A 26,355-nucleotide genomic window follows, 5' to 3' on the forward strand; every position below is an offset into this window, starting at 1 on the left:
GGTCTCAGTCTCCATGGCGATGTCACTTTGGTCCTCTTCAAGAATGAAGGACAGCAACCAACCAACAACTCTGACACATGTGAGCGTTTTCGTGCTGTCTGCCCCATCAGAACGTACTCCTTGACGGCAGACACCTTGTTTTTGTCTTTGGGTCCTCAGAGGTTAGCGTTATGCCTTGCACAGAGTAAGCCCTTAATCAGTGCTTCCTGACTATGGATCTTGTGAGTCCACATATATGTACATGGTAAGCTCCTCGGGGACAAGGACTGCTTCCCTTTTCTCTCTGTATTTCCAATTCTCAGCATAGTCTCTAGCACACAGTAGTGATGTAATAAATATTTACTTATTATTGATAAATATATAAAAATATTTACTTCTGCATCGAATTTCCACGTATTTTAACCAACTATAATGAAAACTATATATAAATCTATACACAAAGATATATACAAAGGGGCGGCTAGGTGGCGCAGTGCCTGGAGTCCAGAGGACCTGAGTTCAAATCCAGCCTCAGACACTTAACACAAAAACTAGCCATGTGAACTTGGGCAAGTCACTTCACCCCAACTGCCCTACCTTCCCCACTCCAAAACGAAAAAAAAAAAGATAGCTATATAGATATATCTATATATATATATATAACTATAGGTGTTATTCAGTTGTGTTTCAGTTTTGTCTGACTCTTCAGAGCTTTTTTTGGCAAAGATACTAAAGTGGTATACCATTTCCTTCTCTGGCTCATTTTACAGATGAGGAAACTGAGATAAACAGTTAAGTGACATGCTTAGGGTCACACAGCTAGTAAGTATGTCTGGGGCCAGATTTGAACTCAGGAAGATGAGTCCTCCAAACTCCAGGCCCAGCAGTCTGTTCACTATGCCACCTAATTGCCCTCTATTTGTAGCTTTAAAAAAGCTATATTTTGAATACTTTAGCCCGGTTCATTACATATGATAAAATCTATATATTTGTAAAGCACAGGACAGAGCACTGCACCTGAAGTCAGTAAGACCTGAGTTTAAAACCTGCCTCAGACACTTATTAGCTGTATGACCCTTGCCAAGTCATTTAACTTCTATTTGCCTCAGTTTCCTTATCCACCAAAGGAGGATAACAATACTACCTACTTCCCAGGGTTATTAGAAAGATTCATAAAGAGTCTTGCAAATCTTAAAGTACTATGCAAATGCTAACTATTAATATTTTACTGAACTAGCTGCATAAAGAAAGGTATCATCTTTCGTGTTTTCATGCAATCCATAATTACTGCTATTTTTTGTACAAAATTCACACATTACCTTCCAGGCTGCAATTTCTCACACTCCTTAAAGTTTTAGCCATCTCCAAAATCTAAGTAGATTTTGTGCCAAATATATACAGGAAGAAGATTTTTATTCTCAACTTTTTCTCAAGAAGGTTGAGAAAGGAGAAATATCAACATTCTCTATATGCTGTCAACTTCATAGAAAGCCAAAATGTGGCTTTCCCAAATGAAAGTTAATTGGCAGAGCAATGAAAGTAATCTGTTCATTTGAATGGAAACATTTGTAAATCAATACTTGTGGAAAGAAGGTGAAATTCTGAGTAACACAAAGAAAAACCCTGTCATCACACCTGGTGGGGTCACAGAAGATAAAAAGGAAGGAACTTTCCTGAGATTCCACATAATCCACAAATGTCCAAAGAAATCAATAAAGCGATATGACTAACAACTCTAAAATTTATATACTTAGCTTCTATTGCCCATTATTTTTTCCTAATTGTCCTTTTAAAGGAGAAATTAATGGGCAGGGAGAGGGTCAAAAGAAAGACAAAAGCAGGAGGCACCTAGATGGCACCATGGGTAGAGGAATGTACCTGGTACTTACAAGCTTTATGACCTTGGGCAAGTCACTTAATCTCTGCTACCCTCAATTTCCTCAACTGTAAAATGGAATAAAAATAATAGCACCCACCCCTCAGGGTTGTTGTGAGGGTAAAATGAGATAATTTTGATAAAGCATTTAGCACAGTACTTGTAAACACTATATTGCTAATTATTATTAGCTATTATGAGAAGAGATATAAACTGAAAAGGAAAAAGAAAATAGAGCTATCTACTAAAAAGAAAACTATATTTGAATCAAAAAATAAAACCTAGAGGGTGAAAATTTAGGAAAACAGAATCAGTTGTGCAGGTAGGCTTTAAACCAGTTATGAAACTCAATTGTAAAACTGTCCCTACAAAAAAAGTACAGGGAGCAAACCCCGCCACCCACTGTTACTGTTAGCAATTCTGTCATGATTCAGAGTTCAGACTAAGCAGTTAAATATTCATTAAATCAGGAATAATTTTGCATTCTGAATGTATTAGTTTTATAAATAACTTTTTGAAGAACATAGTGTTATATGCTGTAAAGATGTATGAACAGACATACATATACATGTGTGTATACAAATACAGAGACAGAGATAAGTAAGTATACATGTTTGTATATACAAAGGTATGTGTATACATATGGGTATATATATACTATTAGTATGTGTTCTCTCTCTCTCTCAGCATTCATTAAGTGTGATCGATAGTAAGGCATGCCCTGTTAGGTGCTGAAGACACCCAGTCTATGCTTTCAAGGGGTTTAGCTATATGTATACATAAGATTTGCCTCCATACACACATCTAGCTTTAAGTACACATGTGTCAACTGGATAATAGGGAAAGGTGGTTTTTTTCCATACTGTTGTGCAAACAAAAAAATCTAGCCATAAATAAACTTCTATTCAACTTTCTTATCCCTCCTTCTTAGCACTAATGCTTGATCTACAAATAAAGAAATACAGGCCCTCAGGAAAATGCACTGTCGTTTTCACTTTAAGTAGTTATAAGAAAATGACTTTTAGGGTCCTCTGAGGTTATTCTTTCCTCCCAGCTGTTCTTGAACAGTCCAGTACAGAATAATGCAGCAGAAAAGTTCAAGTCTTTTTCCATCACTTATAAACTCTATAACCTTGGAGAATCACTTAACTTCTCAATGTACTCATCAGTAAAGCAGAGACTGTAACATTCCTAGGACTTATTTCACAATGTTGCTGTGAAGATAAAATAATATGATGTAAATAAAAATACTGCAACCATATAGCACCACATAAACACACTCCAATTATTCTTCTCTCACAAGTCTGTTTGATTAACAGAGGATGAATTTTAAGAATTTACTTGACAAGACTGCCACCTGCTGGACCATTTTAAAACTGAAAAGGATGTCCCATGTAACTTTGAGCAAGTTACTTAACCCCAATTGCTTTATTAAAAAAAAAAAAGAATTAAGGATGTCTAAAAGTTAAATTAAAAAACTCACTTCAGTGACCTATTTCTATTCAAATATTATTACTTTTACTCATTTTAAAACAGGACTAAGTTGCAACAGCAATACTAATGCTATCTATGAGTATAATGGAATATATCTTTTTGATTTGCCCAAAACATTAGGTGTTCAAATTATCTCTAGTTAAGATGGAACAATTTATAAATGGATAAATTAAAGTGCTGAACCAGGTGATTTGCTAAAGGACAGTTATTGGTAGAGCTGATGCTATAAACCAGGTCTCCTGACCATCCCAACCCACTAAGTTCACGTGTTTGTTCACACATACACATGTGCACATAGATGTACATGCATGTGTACATAGCTATAGATACACAAGCATAATATACATGTTTGCACATTTGTACATCCATGTGTACTGTGCATGCATGTGTGTGTGCACAACAATCTGGGTCATTTCCATCCCAGATCTTCAGTTTTTAGATTTTCAAGGACCTCTCAATTACTTACCTCTCAATTGCTAGCTCCTTGTTGGACAGTTGTTGCACTGTGATCACAACCTTCTTTTCAATTCCTTGTCTCAATTTGAAATAAAATTTCTCTCTGTCCTTAGGCACAGGACTGAAATGTACAAAACAATAGGAATAAAATAGAACACATTTAAATACAATACATGAGGATGACCTTCTAAAAATTTAACTACATCAATCCATGTGTTTTGCCAATAATAATTACATCTGTTAAAAACATACCAAGAGCCCACTACACACAGCCTAAGTAGTATGGATTCTATAGTTAGACTTTAGAAAGCTCACACACTTACCATGGCTCTAACTACTTCATAGAGAGACTGCTGGAGGTCTTCGAGTTCTTTTGATATTCTGAAGATGCCAGAGCAGTGCCCAGGCCATTCATCATCTAGCCTTTAGTCTCCCAACACAATTGGTCAACAAGTCTCTGATACCATTTTTTTTTTCCGCTTTTTGGAATAGGGAAGGCAGGGCAATTGGGGCCAAGTGACTTGCCCAAGGTCACACAGCCAGTAAGTGTTAAGTGTCTGACGCCAACTATAAACTCAGGTCCTCCTGACTCCAGGGTTTGTGCTCTATTTATTCACTGCACCACCTAGCCGCCCCTTCTGACATCATTTTTAAAACCAAGACAAATTAATATAGTAGGGGAAAATAGTTCTCAAGCTGAAAAGATAAGTCACATTAAAGAAAAGATGATATGAAACAGAATGCTAACAGAAACAAAATGTAACTTGACAGAAAATTTACGAAATGTAACAGGTTCATCATTTCTATCAGCAGTGTTCTGAGTCAATCATCAAAGAATCCATAAAACTTATTTTCAAAAGTCTACCTTTCAATTCAACATAATCCTTTACAGTAGAATTGGACAAATTTGCTTTGAATTTGGAAACCAGACAGAATTTTTACATTTTAAAGTAAAATTAATCCCCCCAAAAATAGCATGTAACCACAGGCTATTAGATTCCAGCCTTGGGCTAAAATGCAAAAAAGTCTCAAAAGGAGCACAAAAAAGGGCTCAAAGTTTTTGCAAAAAGAAGCATCTCAAGTAGAGGAAGAAGGAGGTATGGCAAGGTAGCCCTTTGTCTAGAAAAGATCTGAGGACTTGAAGAGACTTGCAAGCAGGAAGGAAGTCTGCAGGGGGATGTCAGCTGCACTAAGAGACGCATGGGGGAAAGAGGCAGGAGATGAGTGAGAGAAAAAGGGAGAGAGAGGATGGAGAGGAAAGAAAAGGCAAGAGAGGGAAACCAGAGAGAGAAAAGAGAGTCGGGAGAAAAGGAAAGAAGAGTGACTGGGGAAAAGGGAGGAAAGAAGCCTTTCCCAATGCCTCATTCTAGTGCCTTCCCCCTGTTGATTATTTTCCATTTATCCTGTATAAGGGTGGTTTGCACATAGCTGTTTGTTTGTCTCCATCATTTGACTGTAAGTTCCTCGAGGGCAAGACCTGCCTTTTATCTTTTTTTGTATCCCCAGAAGTTAGCACAGCGCCTGGAAACCTAGTAGGCATTTAATAAATGCTTACTGACTGACCTGACTGAGAGAAAAGGAAGGAAAGGGAGGAAGGGAGAAACAGCAGGGAGGGAAAGCCTGAGAAAAGGAACCCCTGTCCTAAGTGGGCCCAAGACTTTAGGTTCCTCAATCAGTTGCAATGAAACCTAAATATCTTTGGCCTTTAGGATAAGAATATGTATACATATTCTGGTAACTTATCCCTTAGCTAAAAGAGGCTGAAGGAGTCAACTTAAGCTGTAGTCAAATTCTAGACTGAACCTGAGTTGGAAGGAGCAAGCAATGTCACCAAAAACACACTGAACTTGAAGAGAGGAGTTTCATTGGGTTTCATTCCCATTGGGCACTGGCTGGGTAGAGTACAGAGGAATCGCTTATTCAGAGCCTCAGTTTTCTGATCAGCTAAATGGGGTAAAACATGGTGTCCCAAAAGTCTTAGCACAGTTTTTCACTTTAATAGCTAAGAAGACTTTCGATGCATTCATTATTTGCATGGCCTAACTTACAGGGTTACGTGAGGAAAATGCTTTACAAACTTCAACATGCTCTATAAAATGAGGATTTTTTACCCTACACGCATCCAGAGATTCAGGAAAGAAACCAATTCAAAACAAAAGAAAAATAGTAAAAACTTTACCAAATGCAGTACATTTGGCAGGCCAGCAGTTAAATCCCCATGTGGTGAGCAGTGACTTCCATAGCTTACCGTTCTTCATTAACTACACAGTCTATACTTATGAACTGGGTTCTCTCTTCTGCTCCCTCACAGAATAACACTGGCAGTTCTCATATTCACTCATCAAGAACACAATAAATATTTTGTTCTATAAAACAAAATGCTACCCAACAGAATCACTGTATATTTTCTTGGAACAAGGAGATCTATTCCACTCCTATAAAAGGAAAAGACAGAAGGCAAGTCACTTTTTCACACACCCAGACTCCTCCATCCCTTTTTTTTTTTTTACAATAATTCTTTATGTCTAATTAATCACTGTCACCCTTCATCTATGTTACCTACCCACTGACCTTCTTGACTCAAGATACCGTAAGCCTCTTAAATGTTGAAAAACAAGCTCCATTGTAGACACCAAGCAAGAAGCTGCTCCCTCAGCTGTCAGCCTCGCACCCTGACATCGCCTCCTCTATTACATCACCAGACAACAATCAGCAAAGTCCAACTACAGATCACCCTCGGGATTAGTTCCATCCTCCCTTTTAATGTTTCTGAAAATTCTTCCAGTTGGGGCAATGGTAGAGCATTGGATAGAGTATCAGACCTGGAGTCAAGAAGACCTGAATTCGAATCCTGCCTCGGGCACTTAGGAGTTGTTTTACCCTCAGCCAGTCACTTGACCTCTGTCTGCCTTGGTTTCCTCAACTGTAAATTGATAACAGCACCTACCTCTCAGGGCTGCTGTGAGAATTAAATTAGATAATAATTATAAAGCACAGTGCTTGGCACACAGTAACTGATAAACACATTTGTGAGGTAATGTCACCATCATTGTTATCATTATGATTGTTATTAGACTACAAAACATAAAATGTAATTTTCATGGCTTCCCTACTAACTAGGAAGGAGGAAACTAGGTTCCCACAAAAAGGTCATTTGATACTCAGACAGGAAGAAAAAAGGGGGTAAAAGCTGATCAAAAAAAGATAAATACATATTCAACCCAATATCATGTTGATTGCGAATCTACTATATACAAAGGACTAGCCTAGGCACTAGGGGTAAAAACAGAGAACAACATAGGCTCAGCATTAGGAAATTTAGAGTGATACTGGGAAAACATATTCAAAGGAGGAAAACAGAGCACTCTTAAGAATTTTGAAAAGGGGGAAATTATTTTCAGTTTAGGGGGATCAGAGAAAGTTTTAGGTAGAACACAGGACCCAAAAAGGGACTTAAAAAGAGGATTTCACATGAAGACATAGAGGATAAGTGTACTAAACTCAGAAAGAAACAAATCACAAAAACCTTCCATGCCATTTTAAGTAATTGTCCTATTTCCCAGCTGCCTTACCTAAAGTTTCCTTTTCCATCATCTTCTTTGACCTCCAAGGAGACACTGAAGGTAAATACATCACTGTCTGGGGTAGGGACAACAGAGTCCTTTACATCTGACACTTGCCTGGAAGAACGTTTAAATGCTGTACAAAAACTGTATAAAATTCTGCTGACCTAAACAAAAGAATAAAGGAAGAACCATTGTTAGACAAAAGTTTTACCTACTTTCTACTCCCTCCCCATACAATAATTAGATCCACCTGTTTTTCTTTTTCTCCAAGTCAGAAGTGTACATGTGGTAAATTAAGTACAATTTCAGCAGATGTGTTAGGAAGAACTAGTAGAAAATAGGATTAAAATATCAAATGGGATCATCACCAAAATGCTCTCCATCTCACATAAAGGGTTCCTTTCTAGGCTAACTCCAAAGGCACACCAAGATACTCCACTGAACTGCCCATGGGCAGAGTCTTCATTCACTTGGACACTGAGCAATCCTGAAGGAAACAGAAATCTCCTGCACTACCTCCATCACTCAAAACAAATAATCCCCTGCTTTCCTCTTCAAGAGGGTCTTGTTCTCCTCAGATACTTTTAACACAAAGGCCAAAGGGGTTGGGCCTAGAGCCATCTGCACCATGCCCTTTTCTTCTACTGCTCTTAGTCAGTATTATTGGTATTAGTGATGCTGATAAATATAAATATTGCTGGAGTGAATTTGGAGTAGATAGAGAAGCACTCATGCTCAGAGCGAGTTTTGATTCTATTAACTGCTGTTCTCTAGAAAACATCAACACTTGGCTAAAGACTGCAAAAATGCAAGAAACAAAAGTAACTAGAAAAAATCATTCACTAATGCCCATTCCAGTGACAATGAGAACACAAGCCAACCAGTCAGTCAGCAAGCGTTTACAAGCCACGCATTGTGCTAAGCACTAAGGATTCAAAGAAAAGCTAAAACACAGTAGCTGCCTTCAAAGAGTTTACATTCGAACCAAGAAGGGAACTGTGACTATATATGTATGCATATATTTGTATGTGCATACATGCATGCATGTAAAACACATGCATACAGGACACATACAAAGCAGACAGAAGGTAGCCTTGGTTGGAAAGACCAGCAGACAGAGATCAGTACAGGCCTACTGCAGAAGATGGCATCTGAGCTGGGTTTTTAAGAAAATCAGAAATTCTAAAATGTGGAGGTAAGGAGAAGATACATTGTAAGGACAAAGACTGAGATGGCGAGATACATGAGCCACAGTAAAACTGGATATTCAAGGTGCGAAAGAGGGAGCAGTCAAGGATAAGAATCTCAGTGTGAACCTGGCTGACTAAAAGGTTGGTGGTGCTCACAGAAGCAGTAAGGAACTTCAGCAAAGGGCGGCTCTGAGGAGGGAGGAGAGACAGGTTCTGTTTTAGACCAACTCAGTCTGAGATGCATGTAGGATACCCAGTTCAGAAGGTCTAACAGGCAGATGGAAATGAGAGACGAGTTCAGAAGAAAAACTAGGGAAATTAGATAGATATAATCAGACAACTAAGTAGACAGACAGATAGAAACAAATATATACATACTTGTTTATTTCTGAGTCATTTTGAAATAGATAAAAACTGAACTGAACCCATAACCCACCACTGATGAGGTACCAAGTGAGAACACAGGAAAAACAAGAGGGGTCAGAACATACCCAGGCTTGAAGGATGCCCACAATTGGGGGCATGGCAATCCCTACCTTGCCAGTATCCTCACTGTCCCTTTGGGAAAGTCATAAATTCTTTGACCCTCAGTTTCTTCATTAAAAAAATTTAGGAAATGGATACTCTAAGGTCCCCTCCAGCTCTAACGCTGTGTGACACATACAATAAAGTTCAGAACTATGTAATAAACACTAATCCATGCACATTCCTACTTCAAACACAGAATTTTACATGAGACACCTGACCACAAACTACAAGTGCTGCACAATAAAAGAGTATATGGACTTCCTTTTAACAATCTGTACCATACAATATACTTTTGGAAATGAAGTTATATACTGTTTCCAAAATGACTAAAAGAAAAATACAGCAGATATAAACGTTCTCCAAATTACGAATGTTCTATACATCACAATTACATAAAATAGTGAGAAACACATCCCTTTAACTTTCTTCTTCAACAATCTTTGACTGTTCAAGCAACAAACTCTTCCCATTTTACCAAACCATTTCAATGCAAGTAGGCTCCAGGAATGCAAAAATCAGACAGGTATAAAAACAACAGCTGCCAAATTTGAAATAAGAAGTCTCTACCATCAGTTTTTCCTCATCTCTCATAATGGAGTATGTAAGGATCAGAGATTCTCTCTCTCTCTCTCTCTTTCTCTCTCTCTCCGCCCCACCCCCCAGCCCCTTCCCTTTGATAACTGCTCTCCACATCTTTTTAATAGAAATCAAACTAAGGTATCATGGCATAAAGTTCAGACAGCTAGCCTCAAAACCAGGAAGACCTGGGTTCAAGTCCTACTTCTGACCCATACTACATGAATCTCGGCAAGTCATTTAACCGTTAGAGACTTCCTCCCTAGGAGGATGACGATCCTCTATCATTTTGGAAGGACTCTCTGGGAATTCTCATCATTTCCCACCTAGCTGCTCTCCTGGACTTCATAATCTCCAAAAACTCATCATTCTGAAAAATGAAATCAATAATGACCCTTACTTATTACCTCCTCAGCTTGTTCCCCTCACTGGTGGCAGGATTTCACCACATCCTGCAGTAACAGCCTTCCCTTCTCCCTTCCCCACTTTTCAGCTCCTTTTATGTGCTGTCTTCCCTCATTAAACTGTAAGGTCCTCGAGAGCAGGGACTGACTGACATATGCCTTTCTATGTATCCCCAAAATTTAGGACAGTGCCTGGAACGTAGTAGGAGCTTAATAAACATTTAGTGGTTGAATGATTAATTGATTGGTAGAGGGAACTGGCTAGTAGTTTGAAAATCCTTTGCGTTAAGAAAGAACATTCAATTTTTTTTTTAAAGCAATCAGGGTTAAGTAACTTGCTCAAGGTTACACAGCCAGTTATTTTTGTGTGAGTATCTGAGGCTGGAACCGATCCCAGGTCTCCCAACGCTGGGGCCGGCACTCTTACTTACTGCACCACCTGGCCATCCCAAACATTCAATTTGTAATTACTGAATTTTCTTGCTTAGCTCACTTGACAAATAAGCACCGGTTTAAAACAAAATAAAAACAAAAACTACAGACCTGTAAAATAAATACTATTCCAAGGTTAGCCAATTTTACATAAAGCAACTGCTATTATGTGATTTTTTAAAATTTGTTTTTAACAATCCATTAATTAAGAATGATGACAGACACTACTCCTTTCTTTTTGACCGTATAAAAAAATCTAAGAAAAAAAAATTTCACACTGTTTGACTTCTCCACAACATGGTGCTAAACTATAATGCACCAAGCAGCTGGCGGTAGACAGAGCACTGGGCCTAGAATCAGAAAACCTGAGTTTGAATATATCCTCAGGCACTTACCAGCTGTGTGACCCTGGGCATGTCACTTCACCCTCTGCTGGACTCAGTTTATTCATCTGTAAAATGGGAATAGTAATAACATCTAACCCTCAGGATTTTTATAAGGATCAGAGATATTTGGTTAAAAAAAAAGTCCTCTGCAGAATGCCTTGCATGTAGTAGGTGTTATATAAATGCTTATTCCTTCTTCCTCCCCTAATGCTGCTAAATGAAACTATTTTAACTCTGCACTAAGATAGGCACTCCCTATGATTCAGCTCTTTCAATGTGGCTCTGTGCTACCACAAATCATGACTTCCTCTTAAGAAATCTATTCAAATCCTAATGCTATGTTATACTATCTATGCACACAGATACTATGATGTACTGACCTTGGAACCACAAGGACTTGGATTTTAAGTCTCTCTTCTAACACATAATGGCTGTGCGATCCTAGGAGGGTCACTTAACATCTTGGTGATCTAGGCCAGCAATTCTCAAAGTGTGATCCTGAGGGTCCCTGAGACCCTTTCCAGGGGTATGAGAGGTCAAAATTATTTTCATAATATCACTAACATAACATAAAATTTAAAATATGGAAAACATCAACAGACATAACCCACATAAACAAAAAAACTTTGGTTGGGGTGGGGGAGTCCTCAGTAATTTTAAAGAGTGGAAAGGAGTCCTGTGATCACCAATGAGAGAACCCCCGCTCCAGGAAGCTCTCTAGGTTTGCAAGTTGCCAAGAAGGTGCCCACCTGCACCAGCACTGGGAGCTTTCCTCATCATGGAACAGGAGTGAAGCCCAGGTACAGTCCTGTCCCAGCACTAATTAACAAAGATGTAGGTCCTATTAATGTGGTTTTAATTAACTTTCTCACTATAGCATATCACTGGATTATGTGATACTTACTGCCTCCTGAATCTCACAGGAGAAAATGTGTATCTGAAAGTCTTCTGTCCCACGAGAACTCTCTGTAAATGCGAAGCAATCGCTTTCTGTTGTCCCATCATGGCCACGTGCACAAAACAGTATTTTGTAGATTGGGAATGACGCAATTTCCACATTGCTGGATTGGTTTATTATTCTGCAAAACAAAGATGACAGAAGAGTTCAAAATTTATTTTTCATTGCTCATTTCTTACTTTAGGATTGCAATTAGAAAGAGGGCTGTCCCACTCAGGGCTCAAAAGAGCTTTGAAATAAATTGAGGCTTAAGCACAACTGGACTTCGATACCATTAGCTATGTGCAGTTTATAAATTATAAATGGAAGCCCAGAAGCTCATGATGGTACAGTAAAGCCACAACAGCACTAGGCCACCGCTTTCTAATAAAAAACTAGTGGCTGGAATGGACTGAGGTCACTATCCAAAGTGGCTCCTTGGGATCAAGGAGTGGACAGCCAAGCTTTAGCTCCCTTGTTGTCGTTCAGGAGCAGTTACTAGCTATGTCACCAAATGAGATATCCGACGTGAAGAGCTTGGCAAACTTTATAACCATAAATGTTGGTGATTTGTCTATTTCTTTAAGCTGCTTCTATTTCCAAAGATTTTTGTCTACTACAAACAACACTGGTCATAAGCGATCTGTTATTCATATCTACTCACTGAGACAGGAGAAAATACAATGAAGGACAACAGTGACTAGCCTGGCAAAGACAGAACCAAGACAGGTCAGAAATTTAACCCTCCATCCCAAACACTGTGGTTTTCCTTTCCCTAGAAGAGGGCTGAGCATACTGAGTTATGAATCTTGTGCTTTTGGTTTTATAATTCACTCTCATAAGCTCCTAAAAACAGAAGCAAAGAAAACATTTGACTCACTCAGGACCTTGCTTACAAATGATTTCATCAGTCTAGAGTTGTGAGATTCAAGTGGATTAAAATGTAAACATCTCAGCGGAGCTTAGCCTCCAAAAAGTACAGAATAGGGGCTCAGACCAAGGAACAATCATGCCCCAGAACCAATGGAAGGAGGAAGGTGTGGTCTGGGAATAGTGAGCAGTCATTCCTCACCCCCTTGAAATTCCAAAGGAAGGAAAGAAAGGAGGGAGGGAAGGGAAAGAGCTAGTGTCTCCTTCTGTTTTCTACCTAAACATCCAAACACAGTCAGGTAATAAAGCCTTCTTGTATTAAGATCGGATCTTCTTCTGGACCCCTGAACTATTTCATCTCCTCCTAGTCAGTATGGTAAGTCTGTAAGTAGCCAATATAAAGGTGCAACAGCAGGGAGTAAGATTGCAAATGGGGACCTCGAAGTCACATACAGACCGGAGTCCCAAAGATCAAAGGAGCATAATTTACAAACTGTATCACATAGTAACTAAAATTCACATTCTGGTAATATGTGTGCAAATCAGGGGAAACCATCCAGGTGCTGTCTGTAGTGGTTCTGGTCCTGCGATATGCACATTTCAGACCTCCACAGTAGAACCTCAAAAAGGCAGTGATAACTTTGAGATGAAGACTTTGAAGTTTTACTGACAACTTTGAGATGATCTGAATGTTACAAAATGGCACAGATAGGAGTTGGTCTGTTCGTCAAAAGAATAAAAATAGAAATGAGACCTCAAACTCCTGCCCCCAAGCTCTCTTCCATAGGGTCCATGCTGCTGAGTGCTCCCAAAGCTAACCCACAGTGATGTGAGTGGTTCTCTCTGCCTCTTCCCCTCCCCTTCCTCTTTCCCACACTGCCTGCTTCCCTTCACCATCCTGCTCCCTGCTCCATGTTGCCACCGTCTACCTCTGGATCACTTTTCATCATCTGTCTCTGCCTTTATGGGCTTTTTGCTCCCATAACTGCCATATTTAATTAAAGTGTAACTGCCACAATTCCTAATGCCAATCATGGTGTTTCCCATGGAGTACCCACATTAGTGGGCATGTCTGCCTCCATTTCATAATCCCATAAATTATCAATTCATTTCTAGTTATATTTGGCAACCATGAAGTAAGGGTTTAAAAGAAATGTGGACCTTTATTTTACATGCCCAAAAAAAATAACTGAATTCAAATTATTTGTGGGATAATCTTATATGGGATTTTTTTTAATTAACTCAAGAGCATTTTTTTTTTCCTTTTTGGAGGGGAGAAGGCAAGGCAATTCGGGTTAAGTGACTTGCCCAAGGTCACATGGTGAGTACGGAGAATTTTTTTTTTACATAGCTAATGCTGACAATATATCTTGCCCAACTATATACATGCTTGCAATGAGTTTTGTTTTCCTTGCTTTCTCAAGGTGGGAAAGCAGGTGAGAGACAGTAAGAATCTGGAGCTAAAAATAAAACTAAGTTAAAAGTAAGGAAATAAAAGTTGATAAAATCCTCTGAAGTTGATATCTTTCTTGAGTGGGGAAACGGTTAGAACTTACCTTACAGAGCCTTCTGGAACATTTGGCACATAAAGAGTGACAGGGAAGGGAAACTGACTCGAAGATTTCATGGTTGCCATTGCTCGTAAAGCTTCTACTTCATTTCGAGGAGAAGAAACTTTCATGCATCCTAAGTAAGTCAGTTTATTAAATAATACACTATCTTCCTCTGGTGGTTCACTGGGAGAAGGTAGTCGCAGAGTGGAAACTTCTAAAAAGAAAAATAGAAAAAGGGATATGCATAGCCCTCTCCTCCAAAAAAAAAAAAAATCATTACATTTGATGATGAAATAACTGCATTTGGTGTCAGAGGACCTAGATTCAAATCTTACCTCTTAAATACTACTAATGTGACCCTGAGAAAGTCGCAACCTCTTTGGGCTTTTTTTCATCTATCTGTAAAATGTAGGGAGTTAACTAAATAATTGTAGTCGTTCTAAAAATCAGTCAATAGATATTTATTAAGCACCTATGATTCTGAGAGGCAAAGCGGCACAGTGGACAGGAAGCTGGCCTTGGAGTCAGGAGGACCTTGAGGTTCAGTATCCACCTCTGATACATGTTGGCTATGAAAGTCATTCACCTTCTCATTGCCCCAGGCAACAATGCTTTAAATACTTTAAAAACTGCACAAAAGGAGGATGTTCTTCACCAGGGACTGCCTACATCAGGAATGGGGAACCTGTGGCCTACACCAATGAAATCCAATTAAAAAAAAAATCCATATTAAACAAAACCTGCCCCTGAGTACAACTTTCTGATTTCTGTTGATGGCAACATCATCTTCAATTAACCAAAAAAACAAACTAGAAACTTCAGAATCATCTTTTACTCTTCCCTCTTCCTTATCGCCCAAATCCCATCAAATGCCAACCCTTCCTGACTACTTCCACCATCTCTCTAAAGTCAGGCCCATCCTTTCCACTCCTACCACTGCCATACAAATCTAGGCCTTCATGACTCCTGTCTGAGCTATAGCTAAGAAGTTGCTTCCTGGTGCCCCTGCCCCTCAGGGCGTCCCAACTCCCCTCTACCCTTCGTGCTGTTCATGCTCTCTATACATGTCTGTCTCACATTTCTCATGGGACTTCATCTCCTGTGAAGCATTTATTTCACTGTCTTACAGTTATCTGCATACATGCTTCTCTCCATTATTAGAAGCTCTTTAAGGGTAGGGATTGTGTGATAGGAAGAACATGTGCTTTGCTTGAAATGGTGCACTTTCCTGTCAAGGAATTAAGGAGATTGGCTTTGAAAACTAGGGACTAAACCACTGGTTAACTTCCTTGTTGCCAGAGCCATAAAAACCCAGCCCATAAGGATCAGTATTACTAAATTTTGATGAAATTCTCAGTTTCCTAGGAGAAGGACTTGTTTCTGACCCAGAATTGCTGTCTTCATGAATGTGGAAGTAAAGGTTACCAGTACCAATTCTTAGTAAATCATATCCTTTTAATCCTACCTCAAGTATTTACTTTTACTGAATTTTCTGGCCTATATGTCATTACATTTCAGTCCTGGGCTTCTATCTCTGACAGTGGGCTGGCTTCAGTTCCCTCTTGGCTCTGCTTCTGACTCTCCCAGACTTTACCACTATCACTCAGCTATCTTCTCACACCAGCATGTCCCCTAAGATTCCCTGGGGCCTTCTCACCTTTGCACCATGTCGACCCCCCCAGCTCCCATTGATAAGTTCCAACCAGGGCCCTCCATTTTACGAATGGGTCTAGATTAGTCATGCTTCATTCCCCTCCTAGATCTGAATTTGACTTTCCAGTCTTCAGAATCATGTCTTCTCATGGCTATATTTTCTCCCCTCCTGATAGACCTCCTTTTATGCTTTCTCTTGCCCCCATAGAACGCTCCTTGCAGCAGGACCTATCCTTCTTTTTGCTTTTTTTTTTTGTATTCCCAAACAGCTATAGTGCCTGGCACATAATAAGAGCTAATAAATGCTTTGTAGCCTGCTTTGCCTAGCCTTGACTCACCAAGAACAAACTGTTTCTCCTTTCATCACTGGGCCCCCAGTGCCTAGTTCACAGTAGGCATATAATAAATGCTGGAGAATTTAAAAAAAAAAGAAAAGTATGTACTAATCAAACATCTAGCATTGGTAGACAGCTGATACAGAGAACCATCTTATTCTTGCAAATCAAAACTGAAACAGAAAGGTGTTTCTTATGCAAAACTTTTTAAAAAAACATTTTGAACTTATCGGCTTCAGATGTCTAATGGAATTTACATAAATTACAATCTCAAATTCTATATTCCGTATTTATCTACAGTAAGAAATAAAGAGGAAGTTGTATACTGGGAAAGAATAACAGCATAAGAAAAAGATTTCATGCAAGCCAGATGGAGCTCTCAGCATGTAAACTATTTTTATCACTTGTGTGTGTGTGTGTGTGTTTCCCCAAACAACCTGACTCATATCTATTCTTTTTCTTGCTCACTCTCATCCTCGTCATACAGAAACTTGTGTGTGTGTGTGTCCGCCCAGGCTTGCATATTAAAGGATAGAGGTGGGAAGGTGTACATGTGTGTGTGTGTGGACAGAAAGACAAAGAAATGGAAAAGAAAGATAGCTGATATTAGAAGCAGTTATAATATTATTCAGTTATAATATAATTCAACTGACATTTATCAAATTCCTATGTGCAGCATAACGTGATGGGCACTGGAGAAGATAAAAAAAAAAATCTCCATACCATATATCCCCGCTGTCAAGCAGTATTTTCAAATATATATATGAATATCTCATTTATATAGCACAATTTGGGGAGGGGAATAGAGAGGTATGGATACCAGGGCGAGAAAGTAGACCGATGAAATAGAGTGAGAAAAAAAGAGCAAAGGGGGAGAGCTAATTAAATATTAACCATCAAAAAACAAACTTTAAATACATCTTGATGGAAATCTAGCTAAAACTTCCCTGCCTTAGTAAACTGAACATACTTTCTCTTGGTGAATACTCAAAGTTATTGCTCTGAATATCCATAGCTATGCTTTTTTTTTTCCCACACAGAAATGCCCTTAAGGGTTTCATTCACTTGTATATGGATACATCCTAATGCTCCCTTCTCCCTCCTCCCACTTTGTCATGTCTGTCCCACTCAGTCTGATTCTCCCTGTCCTTGTCATCTAAACCCGCTTCTCTCAATCACTCACTGTGCTCTCTTTCCTCTTTTCTTCTCTTCCTTTTATCCCTCCCTCTCTCCTTTTGCTTCTTCTGCTCCAACCTTATCAGTTTTGGCACTGCCTGAGCTTGGCTTTTGTAACTACTGCTAAGTATAAGCAAGGGCTTCTTTATTCTAGCAGGTAAATTGACTAACTATATCAACTCTTTTTCAAAACCCTCATGTCTACATCATTTCACTGAAGTTCACACCTAAAGGGCTCACCATATTCATGGCTATTCTAGACAATTAGTCCAAGTGTGTGAGTGCTACTTTACACATAATGGGATCTGTGGCTAAGAAGTAGGCAAGTCAATACACATTTATTAAGCATTCAAGATGTGCAAAGCACTATGCTAAGTGCTAGAGATATGACTATAATAAACTACAGAACCTCTTATGAAAGGATTTATAATCAAATAGGGGGTTGGGAAATAACATTTATACACAAGTAAGCAGAAAATGAGGTGACACTACAAAGGAGATACTGAGACAAAGATCAATGGTTTCCAAAATGGGGGCCACGTGGGAAGCCATAGTATGATTCCCAAATTGAGATCGACCAATTTGGCTAGGACAGGAAGATGGGCTGCATTCCACCCTGCCAAGACAGTCAGTTATAGAGGCTGTTTCCAACATAACCACACTTACCCCTTCACATTTCCTCATTCTACTCCCTCCCTCCAAATGGGCAAGTCCCCAACCTTCCTTCCTTCTGAGCCAGATCCAAATATTAGACTCTGCAGATAATTACAGCCTAACTCTGAAACAAGCATGCACACAAGCAGCTGGGCAGTTGCCCATCAGTAAAATTCTCCAGTTCTCCACCCTTAGCATAAGTTCTAGGAAAAAAAAATTCTTGATAAAGGTATATGATCACAAAAAGTTTGAAAATCGTAGTTCTGGGAAATGCTGATAAGGGAAAGAACACATTCAAGGAATCAGGGAAAAGTTTCACTGAGGAAGCAGCACCCAAGTTAAGTCACAAAGAAAGAGAAGGATGTCCACAGGCAGAAACAATGAAGGCATGCACCAAAGGCCCAGAGAACACCATGAATGAGTGCAGAGTGGGGTGGGGGATAGCAATACAAGGTTAAGGCACTGTGACGGAGAGTGTGTGCCTGGGGCTCAGAACACTAGGCTGGAAAGGCTGGCTATGATCAGAAAAGAGAAAGCCCTGAATGCTTACCAAGTGATTTTCCTTAAATATGACTATATGACTCCTCTACTCAATCAGCTCTAGGGGCTCCCTATTACCTCTAAGATAAAATATAAACTCATCGGTTTGGCTTCTAAAACCCTTCACAGTTCGGCCCCAACCCATCTTTCCAGTCACACTGGACATTACTCCCTCTCCTGCACTCTGTGATCCCATCAAATAAGCCATACCCCAAGACTAAATGTATTGTCTCTGCATCCCCACAGAATTCTTCTCTTCACAGCTCAAGCAACAACTTCCATATGCAGCCTTTCCTGTGCTCCTACCCACCCAACTGCACCAACTCTTGCCCCTCAAACTGCTATCCTCCTGACTGCTGAACCGGACCAAAGTCTCTCAGAGTTATATAAGTAAACCTCAACCCAAGCAGCCGTGCAGACAAAACTCCACCAAAACCAGCAGCCTGTACCCTGCACTTAATTTCTATGGCTGGTGCCCCAGAGTAAGTTGCTACCTGCCTCTCCTTTTCTTTTGTTTTGTTTTCTGTTTTTTTTTTTAGAGGGGGGAACACAGGGCAATTGGGGTTAAGTGACTTGTCCAAGGTCACATGGCTAGTGAGTGTGTGTGTGGGTGTATGTGTGTGTGTGAAGCGTCTGAGGTCACATTTGAATTCAGGTCCTCCTGACTCCAGGGCCGGTGCTCTATTCACTGCACCACCTAGCCGCCCCTCCTTTTTCTTTCTGAATGGGACAAAGGGCTTTCCATAGAATGAACAAGCCCCAGCAGATTGCTACCTTCCCTGCTGATTTCACTATGTGACCTTTCTCCCCAAAAACTATTCCTTCTGAATGCTCCAGTTTTGAGCATCAACATACTGTAATACGTCTAAGTTTACAACCTGTGTATCATCCTCAACTCCTCACCCTCCTCACCCTGCCATATATTGTCTTCTCTACTTCCACAAATCTCTCATATCCATCACTTCCTCTCTACTCTCATAGCCACCATCCTCATCCAGGCCCTCATCATCTCTCATCTGGACTAGTGCAGTAACTTCCTAATTGTTCTCCCTGTCTTGTTTTTCCCCACTAGAATCCACTTTTCACATAGCTGCCAAAGTGATATTCATAAACCACAAGTCTGAGCCCATCATTCCCCTACTCATTAAACTCCAATGACTACTTATTGACTCTAAGATGTTAAAATAATAATAATAATAACATCACCAACAACAAATACCTAGAATTTCTACAGCACTTTAAGGTTTACAAAGTGCTTTACAAATACCATCTCATTTTATCCCACAACTCCAGAAGGAAGATGACCCCTATTCTGTAGTAGAGATTGTAGGGTGTTAGATGATTTGCCCAGAGTCACATAGCCGCTAAGTGTCTGAGGCTAGATTTGTACCCAGATCTCCTTGACTACAGGCCTAAAACCCTACCCACTCTCCTAACTAGCTGCCAAATTCATGCTTAACTAATCACTTCTTATAGCATGTTTCCATTTGCCAAACCTACTACCATCAACACCAACTGTTGATCAAATGCCACTCCAAGTTTGGTAAGTACAAGAACCCTGGAAATAGCAGTATGAAATTATAACAGGGACCACGAATATCTCTACTGCAAGTGATACTGTATGGTGGCACAAATTACTGCTGGGGGACAGGGAGGACACAAAGGAAAGGAAGCTGACAAAAAATGATAGAACTACCATATGACCCCAATAGATTGGTATCCATGTTGGAATTTTTTCTAACAGTACAAATGGCAACTCATCTATGCCTTTCATTCTTTGCGATTTCTGCCAAAGTTTTTCTACAAAGTCCCCCACACAGAATCTATTAGTAGGCAAGCTGAAAGCCATTTTCTAGGTCTTCATATCTTTTTAAAGGTACCATTATAACACTCAGGCTATCCATCAGTTATCACTAAATCAAGCAATATTATAAATAAATCAAACTTTTTCAATCAGATATTTCTTCAAAGAAATCTCCAATACCACTTCTTGCATACATTTGATCACTGGAAATGCTGCATCTTTATGCCCTCTATAAATCTCTCCTTTGGCCTTTTATTAACCTTGCAACTTTAATTACTCAGAGATTATGCTATTTCAAGATAGGTAAATAGCTACCTAAATACCTTTCAAGCTTTTACTCCACTGTGAGCATTCTAATTATCTAAATTATATAAATCTTTCAATTATTAAAATCTTGCCTATCCTTCAAGACCTAGCTCAAGACCTTCATGGTCCACAATGGCATTCCCTCTTTCTGGAATTCTATTACACCTGATCAACACAACACATTTTTTTGCACTTAATTCTATTATAATCATTTCATGTGTTACAGTTTAGTCTTCCAAGGTAGATTACAAGCTCCAAGGAAATGGAGACTGTGTAGTCTTTTTGCTTTGCATTTCCTGAAACCTAGTCCACAGCACTGGACATTTAAATGAGTTACTCAAATATCAGTTGATTGAATTGGTTGGGAATGAATGACAAATTAATTATTCAAAAAAGAATTTTTAACTGTTACAAAATGTAAGGTAGGATTCTCCAAAATGTCTTCTAATACTATGAAAGGAACAAATATGTAGTCCCTGTTAATTAAACAATACAAATTACATATTTACAACATCATAGCATGATAATCTTAAATAAAAACCTGAAATATAAAAAACTGTCCCTATTCTTTGGACAACTAAAGAAAGGGAGAATGAAATAATCATTTATCAAGTACTTAATATCTGCCAGGCATTGTACTAAGTGTTTTACAAATATTATGTCATTCCAACCTCATGACAACCCAGGGAGATTAGTACTATTATTATCCCCATTTTACAGTTGAGAAATCTGAGACAGGGATAGGCGAAGTGACTTGCCCAGGGTCACACAACTAGTAAGTATGTATGGTTAAATTTGAACTCAGGTCTCCTTGACTCCAGGCCTAGCAGTCTATTCAACAAAATTCTTAGCTGCCTAATGCAAGCCATTACCTCAAGTATAATACAGTACTAAAAAATTTAAAGTGCTATCTTTTTTCATATTACTTTACATTAATACAAGTTAATTTAGGGAAAAAAACACTAAGTCCTCTTCACCAAGTCCTAATTCTAATATACAATACAAGTCCAATTTGTACTAAAAAGACAACAGAAAAAAGTGGGGGTCAGCACCGACATCTTAAACCAGTTGCTAGTCTCACAAGTTATCTGATATCCAGGAACAGGACTAGTTTCTGGGAGAAGAGAAGAACCAAAAAGGAAGCTATCTTCTCTAAATAGAGTCCTTGGGGAATACAAACATTAAATTCATAGTCTGTTCCCAACTTTCTTCTGAAATGTCTTTCTGAACTTTACCCAACTATTCTTATGCACTAGCAGGAAAGTACCTGTACTAGAAGGATCCAGCACTAATTGGAGAGAAGGCCTGTTTACTTGGTTGGCTGAAACATCAGTAAATGAATGGTCACAAATTTCAGTCGAGCTTTCGCAATCAAGAAGATGGTTTTGACCTTTTTCAGAATCCCTCAGAATCTCTTCCATTGCCTTCTCCAACTGTTCATCTCCATTGGAGACTATCTGTTAGTTAAAAAAAATACAGCAATAAAATTTAAACTTGTCTACAGACTTAGTTATATAAACATAAAATTCCATGTTTTTTGATTAATGCTTGCTACATGCAAGACACAAATCAAAACATTTTATAGCTCAAAACAAATAAAGCAATCATATATTACAAAGAGAATACAAGCTATGCCTAATTTGACATAAATCTCACCTCAAACATTTAAAAAAAAAAAGATAAATGAGAGGGTACTTATTCTCTTATGTGGTTCCACCATGAAATTATAGGGATATGATTTCCTCTACTGAATTTAAAAAGTGATTCCATTTACAAAAACTGAATACACACAATTTAAAGAACACAACTATTCCATAATTTTTGTATGAAACAGAGAAAGAAAGCAATGAAGTTCAAGTAAATACTGTCATTTGTGACTATCTTCAATCAAAACTTACTTTTTACAAAAATCTTATCTCTTACTTACAAACCTTAATAAGGAAAGCTCTTGATGTCCTATTGATTTCTTAAATGACTTGACTGAGGTCATTTTAAGCCCTATATAAGTTATGAAAAACAGCATCTAATTATGCAGTTAAGATTACAATATGTACAACATGTACTCAGCAGAGGCATATCTTATAAATAACCTAACCAACCTTGTTTTTCAGTAACAACTTTTTGTTGTTGTTAATTTAGACCTGAATTTCAATGTAGGAACTCCCACTACCAATTCACAGATGCTCCAAGGCAGAGAGGTCAATTGCCTGTAGTTTCCAGCCTTAGAGAGTTGCCTGAGGCACTGAGAGACTAATAAATTACTTACCCATGTTAACACAGTTAGTATATGGAATTAGGTAGGACTTTGTCCTAATTCCAAGGCCATTTCATTATACCTCACTGCCTCTTGATAATACTGATAATATGGACTAACCAAGTTCCTTTATGAAAATTCCATTCTGACATCATTTGGCCAATGTAACTTTGTTTCACCTCACTCCCATCACTTTGTTTCAGACATATTCCAGAGAAATAATGAAACGAGGCTGAGTATGTGCCTTTACAATTAAAATTAGAAGATGCGTCAAAATCACTACCAAAATATTAAATCATTATATTTTCATTAAATGAATAAAGTATTATTCTTTTGAAGGAAAAAAATCAATATTTAATAACTTTTACCTGCTTTTCATTCAAAGGTTATATATTTATTCTAAATGAATGATTTGCTCCTAAAGCTTTCACAATTCTATCATCCAAAACAAAGGAACACAACTCAAGAATGAATTGGAAAAGTAATCAATAGTACCATTGAAACTTTTACTCCTATAACATTTTTCAACACACTCAAGGCACTCAACTCACTTTTTAATCTCAATTTCTAGAGATCAGTCAGTCAACAAGCATTTATTAAGCAAAGTGTGGTTGAACTATTACATTCTTCTCATGTGTCTGAACACTTGAATTGTTACTACAGTGACTTTGTCACTGAAAATGTACAAGAAAAAGAATAATCTCCACATGAGTACTCTCAGATGCTAAAAAATGCTACCAAATATGTACACCCAAATCACAGCAACTGTTAATAGGACCAAAATACCAAAAGGTTCACTCGAGACACAATATAAAAATCAAAAAGAAAGCAAAATCTCACTGAACCAAAAGTAAAACACAGGCTGTACTTGATTACTCACTCAGCTATCTTGTGTACTAAGAGTAAGTGAAAGACAGAGACGGACAGCATAAATGAACAGAAACATGGGAAATCCAATAACCCCCTTAGGAGCCAACTAAGGAAAAGTTTCAACTACTTCCCCATGCATCTTACCGTTTGCAGCTGTTATTTGGCGGTTCAAAATCCAAAAGGCAAAAAAGACAACATGGCAAAAAAAAATCAGCTTTGGGGTAAATAAATGTTAACTGGAGTCTTCTGAACACATCAACAGTTAAGGAGGGAAAATTTTTGATTCCACATATTTGCTTAAAACCCATTCAGATGTTTAAAACATAAAATAAATAAATGGAAGCTATTTGAGGAAAAGAAAATATACCTTTAGTTGAGGCTTTTCATCATCTTTTGTAGAGGTATCATCTGCTTGCTGAGGTACCAAAACAAATTCTTCACTGTTTAGTGTGGTCACAAAATCAGATGACCCACTAACCTTCTGTAAGGAAGCTCTGACCTCCATTTCAGGACTGCAGAATTCTCTCACCACATTCACCTAGCCAAAATTACAAAGAGAAAAAAAAAATTACTGCCAGTTAAAACATTTTTAAAGTGTTTAAAAACCTTTAGTCATTAAAAAAAAAAACTTTCATATAAACAGAAATCCTGCAGGCTAGATAAGTAATTCGAGGTTACCCAGTATGCCTGTTCAAATTGAGCTATGTACAAAGGAAATGTATCCTTTTCACCCTGAGTCTCCAGACTGCCAGAATCATATTGTTTCCTGAAAAACAACACGAACCCCACCCAAATGCAAATTAAATAGACTGCAAATTATTTCAATCTCACTAAACTTCCAGTAGAAATATTGGCCTTCCTTTTTAATAATAGGTAAAGAGGGTGAAAAAGAGGTCAGAATTAAGTAAAAAAAATCCCTGAAAGAATTTTATTAACTAAATCTGGATGTTTCAGATTACATTCCTCCTCTAGTACAAGTGCTTCTTGGGCTACAAAGTGATTTTTCTAGGTCAATGAAGTTGTGTTTTTTTTTTACTTAAGGTAAAATTACAACCACCTCAAGCCTTGTGTTTTTCCCAGATACTACATTAATTATATAAACAAACAAAAAGCTCTCAAATGACTATCACATAGGAAACCAAGTTCCAGTTGTGCATTTGGATCTGCAAAATGTACAGTATTTTGTCAGGGAAGAAGCTCAAATTGCACCGTCTACCAAGCCTGGAAGAAGACAAAGACAGAATGTAATCACTATTTCCTCTCTACCTCTTTGTGTACCTTATTCGTATATCAAGGTACCTCCCTCCCCCCGTCCCACCCCCACAAGGGCCCTCTATCAAGCAGATATATTGGCCTACCTACAAGTTTCTTGAACATAATACTCTCCCTCCTGTCTCCCAGTCTTTACACTAAATGTCCACCAGGCCTGGCAGGCTCTGCCCAATCACCTCTGCCTCTCAGTTTCCCTGGCTTCTTCCACCTTCAAAGCCCACTTTCAACAGAAGGCTTCTTCTGGTTCCTCCCACTGTTAATGACCTTCCCTTTCAGATTACATTGATCTGTTCTGTATTGTATCTTCTATGTACCCAGTTGTTTACATGTTTTCTTCATTAGAATGCAATGCTCCTTCATGGAAGGGTCTATGTTTTGCCTTTCTTCATGTGTCCCGCACTTAACACAGTGCCCGGCTCATAGTAAGCACTGAATAAATACCTGTTGATTGCCTGATTTATATACTAAGACAGCACCTAGCTGTTCTTGATGAATGTATATCCTAGGCCCATTTAAACTATACTCTTGAATACTCAAACAACTGGCAAACATGACTGCTTAGCCATTATCAATAACCTGTGAAAGATAATAGAAACCACGGGTGGTGCTTCTGATAGAGAAGGACAAGAGTTGCCCAACTTTCAAAGAAGGTAAAAGCATGGAGTTTGCAAAAGATAGACCATAAATCTGACAATTTTTGGTAAAATCCTAGGATGTATTATATTAAAGGAATGACTAATGATTATTTAAAAAGGAAGCAAATTCCACAAAGAGCCAGAATGGCATCATCAAGATCATGTGGTGCTAGACCAATCTAATATTGTTCTTTGACAAAATTACTAAACCATGATGTATAGGGAGGGAGAGAAACAAAGAGGGAAGAAAGGAAGAGAGAATCATGAAGAAAAGAGACAGGGAGATTACAAGTATGGAGACAGAAGGTACATAGAAGAGAGAAGTTCCTATGGTTGATCAGGATAGGGGATAGTAACCAATGGTCAAAACAAAATTCTATAGTTGTTGAAGAGACATGAAGTGTTCGACTTCAAGAGAGTTATGATTTTATTTGTCATGGCTATGGCAGACAATCTTTGCATAACATACCGAGCCTTTGCCTTGTTGGCAATAGCTTTCATTTCAAAGTCAACAATTTAAGCACCCATTATGTACTGGACACTGTGCTATGCTTGAGACCCCAGCCAACACTTTCATGTCATGTCAAGACATTTGAGCAGGGCTTTCAT

At 38.6% G+C, this 26,355-nt stretch overlaps 1 protein-coding gene across 5 annotated transcripts in view; it reads right to left on the minus strand.

Moving 5' to 3' along the window:
- Positions 1 to 26,355, minus strand: part of RABGAP1L (RAB GTPase activating protein 1 like) — a 694,415-nt gene that overhangs the window by 589,636 nt on the left and 78,424 nt on the right. For all 5 annotated transcript variants that reach the window (XM_069065530.1, XM_069065529.1, XM_069065528.1 and 2 more), the window contains 6 exons: positions 24,207 to 24,377; positions 21,983 to 22,172; positions 14,251 to 14,461; positions 11,792 to 11,966; positions 7,378 to 7,535; positions 3,816 to 3,926 (listed from right to left, as the gene is read on the minus strand). In XM_069065530.1, coding sequence (XP_068921631.1) covers positions 3,816 to 3,926; positions 7,378 to 7,535; positions 11,792 to 11,966; positions 14,251 to 14,461; positions 21,983 to 22,172; positions 24,207 to 24,344 — 983 coding nt within the window. In that variant the 5' untranslated portion in view covers positions 24,345 to 24,377. The remainder of the gene's footprint in view (positions 1 to 3,815; positions 3,927 to 7,377; positions 7,536 to 11,791; positions 11,967 to 14,250; positions 14,462 to 21,982; positions 22,173 to 24,206; positions 24,378 to 26,355) is intronic.

This window comes from Petaurus breviceps, unplaced genomic scaffold, assembly GCF_028583685.1.
Source record: "Petaurus breviceps papuanus isolate PSGF00001 unplaced genomic scaffold, PetGlider_PUasm1.0 90692, whole genome shotgun sequence".
Taxonomy (NCBI): Eukaryota; Metazoa; Chordata; class Mammalia; order Diprotodontia; family Petauridae; genus Petaurus; species Petaurus breviceps.